We start from the raw sequence: 7,444 nt of genomic DNA, 5'->3' as shown, positions 1-7,444 counted from the left end.
GTGCTTATACTCCAATGTGACTTACACTTTGTAAAAATAGTAATTACATTAATCACAGTAACTGCCTTTATTTTGGAATAATTTGAACATATTTCTTCAAATTTCAACATGATAGCAGCACTGGCTTCTCCTTCACTGAGAGCACAGTCATTGCCCTGTTTGTATACACACACACGGTCAAAGTTCAATATAATTTAAACTTTTGATGTGTGCATTCCTCTGCACAATAACAAACAATAATGAACAAGGTCATGCAAAATATGTTTTATTACAAAAACGTGAAGACGGCTGCAGATTACTATTAATGCTGTAACCTATAGAATAATTTCAGAAGATCTGTCCAAAACCCAACCCAACAACAGGCCAAACTTGTAATGTTCAATGTCGGGGAACCTGCCAAATGCATAAAGATGAAAAAACTTGCACTTATCACACACACGCCTGCGGTGTCCTAATTCATGTCAGCAGGGCTGCTGCGCAGAGAGAGAGAGAGAGAGAGGGAGAGGAAGAGAGAAAGAGAGAGAGAAAGAATTACGCACACCCTGATCCTTCGCCGCACAGAACCAGAGTGGCGCACAGACAGGCGGCAGACAGTCCTCACAAAGTGGGAAGTTTTCGCCAAAGGATTCCGTCTACAGATTATTACCTTCATGTCGGCTCTGTTGGATACTCACCCACCGATGCTATGGTTACCTTTATTACGGTAGGAGAAACTTTTGATTTATTATTGCGCGTTTCGTTTGATCTCCGTGGAGAGGTTTTGTTTTTAGCCCAAAAAACTCTGGTTCTCTTTGGTGAACCCGACTTCATAAAAGTATCAAATGATGGGCCCGAGTGTTTCACTTGTGCCAACAGTATTGAAAACTTGATTCAAAGTCATAAAGTGGATTAATTACGCGTTAAAGAGTTGTGGAGCTGCTGGTGTTTTTGCATTGTAAGTTTTAAAAAAAAGGAGTCAAATGATTTTTGGAAGTTTCTGAAAATGACTTGCAGCTTGTGATGGAGGAGTTGGGATATTTTTTTGAAGGAATTGTTTCTTTTGTTTCTCATTTTGGCAGGTAAAAATGAGGCAACGTGCGACGCACCGTGCGCTGTCTCGAGGCGAACCATTGCGGACAAACTCACTTTTTTATGCGCCTCTCTCTTTGTGCACAGGTAGACAGGAGGGTTGTGTCCTGTCCAGCTATAGACGCACAGCAGAGACTCTTTCAAATACACCTGGAAAGTCCTTTTTTGTTTCCACTGGCGAGCGCAACTGGCCCAGGACGCACGGGAACGGTGCAGCTGGAACGTTGGGGATGACCGACGCGCGAATTGTGCCAAGTGGGAGTGAAAGTCGATATGTCACAGTTGGCTCCTAAACAAAGGCGCACTATGCGTGGAATCGGGTTCTTCTCCTCCATGCGCGCGCTCATCGGCCCGTGTTTATGCGTTTGCATGCATATGTAGGATCTTTTAACGTGTGCGTGTTTGCGAGCCGTAGAGAGAAAACGACCTTGGCGCACAGACGCACGCTGCAGCGCCTCTTCAAATCAAACTTTGCCAAATGTGCGCGATTGCATTCATACGGGTTTTTGCGCCTTTTCGTGACACTGACCGCTTGGAACACCATGATCGGCGTTTGAAAACATTTAAGCAAATATATTGATTTTCCACACAGATTTGAATAATGTTCCCGTGGAACCGACTCTGTTATTGTTTGTACAAGCGCGCACATGCACTCCCCTCCTTGTGAGCTCAAATTTGGGCGTGCCCTCCTGTGTGAAGCTTTGAATAATTCTTGTATCTTGCTTCTGCATATTTGATGTGGCATTTAGTCAAGGCTGCTGTGCGTCATGGCGCACCACAGTGGGCGTTTTGACTCTTGGTGCGCGCATTTTGTGCTGGGATTCCGCTGCTTTGGTTGTGCTGGCCTGTGGATCAGCTGTAGCAGCGGCGGCTTCGACGCAGAGCCTCTGCCTTCTTTTTTTTGTATGTGTGTAAGAACTCCATCTATTCTCCTCACTGGCATCCTGGGCCGTTTGCGCCTGAGCGCTCAGAAAAAAAGCAGCTGCAAAAGCTCAATTTAACAGCGTTCGTTTTGTGTTTTACTGCCAGTGGAAAGTGAAAAATGAGGACTGAAGGGTGTGAATAGATTAACAGCTTGGCTCGTGGGAAGATGATAAAGTTGATGAATGCAGAAAAGGGCCGGATGTTTTAATGGAAAGTTACTGTGATCCTTCTTGTACCTTTTTCACTTCAGCTGACCTACAAAGCAACACAAGAAGCTGCGAGTTATCTCGATCTTAAGAAGCCATTATGAAAGTATGTAACAAATGGTGAGGATGTCCTCTGGTCATCTCCTGGGGAGTTCTGGGCCCCAGGGAAGACCCAGGACACACTGGAGGAATTATATTTCCCAGCTGGCTTGGGAACAGGATCCCCCAATAAGAGCTAGTGGACTTGGCAGGATAGGATAGGGAAGTGTGGGATGAGCTGCTTGGCAGAAGGTACACTGTCAGTGTACAGACAGTGCTTCCAGTGAACTGTCTCACCCATCTGGCAGGTGCCCATGTGCAATTGTAATGGCCTTTGAGGACTGACTGTGCCCTGGTAATGTGGCAACAGTTGGGTTTCTATGCAGAGACAGTTGTGGTACTTTCAGGATATTTCATGTGAAACCCAAATCATATCTAACTGCACGGTACATATTTTTTAACAATACAGCCAATGTAATTACTCATGGCAAACAAAAGACAGAGGTACATTCCACCCACAAAGCCAAATAAATTCATGTCGCTGTTCAAGATGTTCAAGTGTCTTGCAATTAAAGTCAAGTACAACTTGAGCACATTTGTAATCATTTTCTGTTATGTAGGGTGTTGGACTGCACAGTACAACCACTCGGTGTCTTTTTTGAACAAGCGTCCATCCGGTTTGTATAGTCGTGCACGCTGCTTCTTCCCCTAACGCCGGCTCAAAATGGTCAGACGCGTCAGACAAATGGAATTATTCAGCTCTGCTGTGTGATTTAAAGAAACTGATGGGTGACACGGGCAAATCCACAAACTATTTAGGAGAAATTAGTTCCTAACTCCCCGGGATGGCTTGAGGCGGTCCAATCACTCTATAAGTTTGTAGGTTCACAGTCCTGCCTGGCTCGAGAACGTTTACACATTTAGCCGAGTGTTTATACGTTGCACATTCTCACGGCTAGTTTGAGCAAAACATGGTGTAAGGATTTGGATTGAACACAGACGGCTTTCTGTGCTCTGCAGAACAGAAACGTGCACATCAGGCCGCACTCTCCTTTAGCCTTAACCCTTACTGTCAGGTAAGCACACAGGCGGCTCTAGCTTGGAAGGGGTTAGGGCTGCAGCCCCCCCAAGAGTGTGACTGTCATTCAAAATCTTGTGTTCAGCCTCAGTTTCGCGCATTCTCTGTCTGTGGCAGTCCCATAGCGCCCCTAGTGTCCAAAGCACATCTAGGTTTTCTTGTCATTTTGTTTACTTCTAAATAATAATAATAATAATAATAATAATTAAACTGGAGGAAGTGTTTGCAATTTGTTTGGGAAAAAAAATGCTTTGCCATTTTTTTTCAAATTTTTCCCAAATTTAAATTTGCTTGTCAGAAGGGTGATTGCTGTGTTTTTTAACAAACAGTTGCTGTGGTTAGTTTAACTAGTTGTGTGATGTATGTGTGAATAATCGTACATGTATCAGACACTTAAAATTTAACCCTTTCAAATCAAAAGGTTTTTTTTTTTTTTTTAATTACACATTTATCAGACCCAGAAATGGTAACAACAGAAATTATCATCTGGTTTACAAATTTCTGACAGGGTGTAAACATGTACAGAACACTTCTGTCAGTAAAAAAGACCAGAGCATAAATTGTGATACTTCATTAAAATTACTTTATTTTTCATGTCTTTTAAAAACCTTTCCAAGAATAAACCTCTTGCTCTATCCAGATTCTGTGACAAAAAAAAAAAAAAAATGCAGGCTGGAACAGAGAGCAGAGCTGGGAAAGAATTGAGAAATTTATTGTATACGAGGTCTGTTAGAAAAGTAACTGACCTTATAATTTTTTTCAAAAACCATATGGATTTGAATCACGTGTGATTACATCAGACATGCTTGAACCCTCGTGGGCATGCGAGAGTTATTTCACGCCTGTCGGTGACGTCATTCGCCTGTGGGCAGTCTTTGAGTGAGGAGTCGCCCACCCGCTCGTCGATTTTTTCATTGTTTAGGAATGGCTCAGAGACTGCTGCTTTGTTTGATAAAAATTTTTTCAAAAAAGTAAGGCACAACTGACTGGACACCATTCGATAAATTCAGCTGGTTTTCGGTGAAAATTTTAACAGCTGATGAGAGATTTTGGTTTGTTAGTGTCGCTTTAAGGACGGCCCATGGCGCCTGACGGCGATCTGCACTCCGTGGCGTCGTCGTCTCGCTGTTTCAAGCTGAAAACACATTTCAGGCTCTGTTCACCCAGGTCGTCATCAGAGAACAGAGAACTTTCAGAAGAGGTCGGCATGAGGAGTAGATGCGGACTTTCCACTGTTAAAGGAGATTTTGTAATGAAAGAACGTGCGGGCAGATTTGCATGTCATTCCAGACCCGACTGCGGGGGGTCGCGATAGGAAAAACACCTCCGTTGGAAACCTTAACGGACAAGTTGGAACATGCCCAGCTGTTAAACAATTTCTCAGATACTCACTTGTTGAAAGCCATCAAAAGCCACCTGAATTTTACAAATGGTTTTCAACACGGAAGTGTTTTTCCTGTCACGGCGCAGACAGATTTGCGTCGTTGTCACGGAACCGACTCGGCGAATCTGCCTGCATGTTCTTTCATTACAAAATCTCCTTTAACAGTGGAATGTCCGCATAAATTCCTCATGCCAACTTCTTCTGAAACTTCTCTGTTCTCTGACGACATCCTGGGTGAACAGAGCCTTAAATTAGGAAGTTTTAAGCTCGAAACAGCCAGAACGGACGCCACCCGTCTGACCGCGCCGCGCCGATCCGCTTTGTGAGCTGTCCTTAAAGCGAAAGAAACTCCACAATCTCTCATCAGCCGTTAAACTTTCACCGAAAACCAGCTGAATTTCTCGAATAGTGTCCACTCGGATATCCCCACAGGTCCTGAAAAAATTTTGATAAAGCAACGCACGCCGTCTCCAGCAGCGTCTCGACAAGGATTTCAGCCGAGAGGCTGGACCAGTGCTCACATCAAAGCCTGCCCACAGGCGAGTGATGTCACCGACACACGAGAAAAAAACTCACGCAGTGCGCACGAGGTTCAAGCATGTCTGGTGTAATCGCATGTGATTCAAATCTATATAGTTTTTTTTTTTTATAAAACTGTCGGTTAGTTTTCTAATAGACCTCGTACTTATAGCATGTGAGGCACCGACCCCCTCACCCTTTTTTTCAGTTTTTGCAAAAACACAAACAATTATTTCAAATTCAACTGACATTTCTTTTTAAAATCACGCATAATTTGTACTGTGTTCTAGTGCATGAAAGATGTTTTTGAGTGCTATATACATCTATCCGTGATTGTGCCATTTCTACTAGAGGTGGGCGATACTGGGAACTTGGTATTGATCCGATACCAGTAAATGCAAGCCCAGTATTGCCGATATCGATACTGATTCCAATACTTTTTCATATTTAAGCTTCATAGATCCAAAGGAGCCAAAAGACCTAAGATAGAATTTCGCCAACTTGTACGTGACAACAAAATACTTTATTATCACAACAACATTTTGTTTAAAAAATATCACTCAACACAACTTTAAACAAAATCTCCTGAGGTAGAGGAGAGCGCTGAGTGGGCGGGCCAGGCTGAGCCTACCTGCAAGGCTGTTGGCTGGTGCCGCTGAAGCACATGATGGCGCAACAACAAAGACAGAGGGGTGCGCTGCTGTTGTGTGGAACCAGCGCAGCGCTGCTCTTACAGACAGAGAGTAGACTTTGATGAATCTGCGTGCGCAGTAGTCAGTGGCGTGCGGGAGAGAAAAAAAAGCTTGAGTATGGATCTTTTTACACGAGGATCGTTCAATATCATACCATCGTTGGTATCGATATTATTGATATTAGGATCGACCCGCCACACCCCTAATTTCTACTGAGGTGGCAGGACTTGCAGATGCAGAGAAGTGAGGTCACAGTGAGTAAAATGTGTGACAGGCTCAAACAGCATCCAGAAACTGTGGACCCAGCAGTTGGCAAACACTGAGTTATAATACAATCATGCAGCATCTTTAGTCTCCAGTCTGTGTCACGGTGAGGACATTTCATCCCATAAGTGTAGAAGTGGAACCTAAAAATGTTAAGTGTTCGTGTCAAGAGGGATGGATGGTGCAGATAGAATCATGCAGTTGAAGGTGATGCTCAAGCTTTCACAGCAGGTCAGCCACATGATGGATCACCCTCTCCTGCCTCCCCAGCTCAACAGTTATCTCCCTCACATCAGTTTTCTGGACCTTTGTTTCTTTTCCTCCTTTTGTGACATTCTTCTCTAACTTCTTTAATTTCCTCACTATCTCTCTGCCTGCTTTCACTGATTAAAAGGAACATGCCCGATAAAAGCATTATCCTTAAAGAGATCCTGATCACTGACTGACGGTCATCTGGGACAAATTCCATGTAAGGATGCTTGTCTTTAATTTTAATGCACCTATTAATTTTAAATGGGTTGTATTTATGCAGATGCTTTATCTGGAGAAGCTTTACAGTAAAGTGTCTCTCACGCACACACACACATACATATATATATATATATATATATATATATATAGCCCTTTTGATCTATATTTTTTGTATTATATTTTAGCTGATCAAAAGCCACTTCTAACAGGACTTTGACCTTGAAAATTTTTTCCAAGGTAAAAATTTGTGTAATTGGAAACTAGTGTTGGGGGAGTTTTTCACTCTATGAGTGCGTTGCTGTAGTTTTTCTTGTATGAGTGTGGCATTTGTCACTGTGGTTAGCTCGATATTACTTTGGCATTTTATCTGTCCTCTTGTGGGTTATGATCAGACTTATCAGGTCAATTGTAGTCCTATCCCCATAATACATCTGAACTGTCCCACTGACGTCTGCTCCACTGCCCGCTGTTACGTAGATGATACACCACTTTACATCTGTTTATTGGGAAAGCTGGACACTTGTTTGGCTGCAGTTGATGTCTGTACGTCATCTATTTTTGAAGTTATAGGTTTATATACAATCTTTGATTTTCAAATTCTTTATTTGTCATATTTACATGATTTCTTGACACCATTGTAATGTTGGTGCTTTAATCTTTTGTGAATGTTATTATCTTTGTTTGAATTTGTTCATCACTGTTAATTGACTTCCTGAAGTTGCTGTATAAATAATTCAATTTCAATTTAATTAGCTTATAATGCGCCAAATCACAGCAAAAGCCCTCTCAAGGCGCCTTA

General features: G+C 42.7%; 1 protein-coding gene across 1 annotated transcript in view; it reads left to right on the top strand.

Annotated features, from left to right (window-relative positions):
• Positions 1–563: 563 nt before the first annotated feature.
• The window catches only part of ntf3 (neurotrophin 3), a 32,165-nt gene continuing 25,284 nt past the window's right edge, over positions 564–7,444 (top strand). The window contains exon 1 of the mRNA XM_034163676.1: positions 564–703. Coding sequence (XP_034019567.1) covers positions 686–703 — 18 coding nt within the window. The 5' untranslated portion in view covers positions 564–685. The remainder of the gene's footprint in view (positions 704–7,444) is intronic.

The sequence above is a fragment of the Thalassophryne amazonica genome, chromosome 22, assembly GCF_902500255.1.
Source record: "Thalassophryne amazonica chromosome 22, fThaAma1.1, whole genome shotgun sequence".
Taxonomy (NCBI): domain Eukaryota; kingdom Metazoa; phylum Chordata; class Actinopteri; order Batrachoidiformes; family Batrachoididae; genus Thalassophryne; species Thalassophryne amazonica.
Note: the sequence above shows the minus strand (reverse complement) of the source record. Positions and strands in the feature narration are given on the sequence as shown.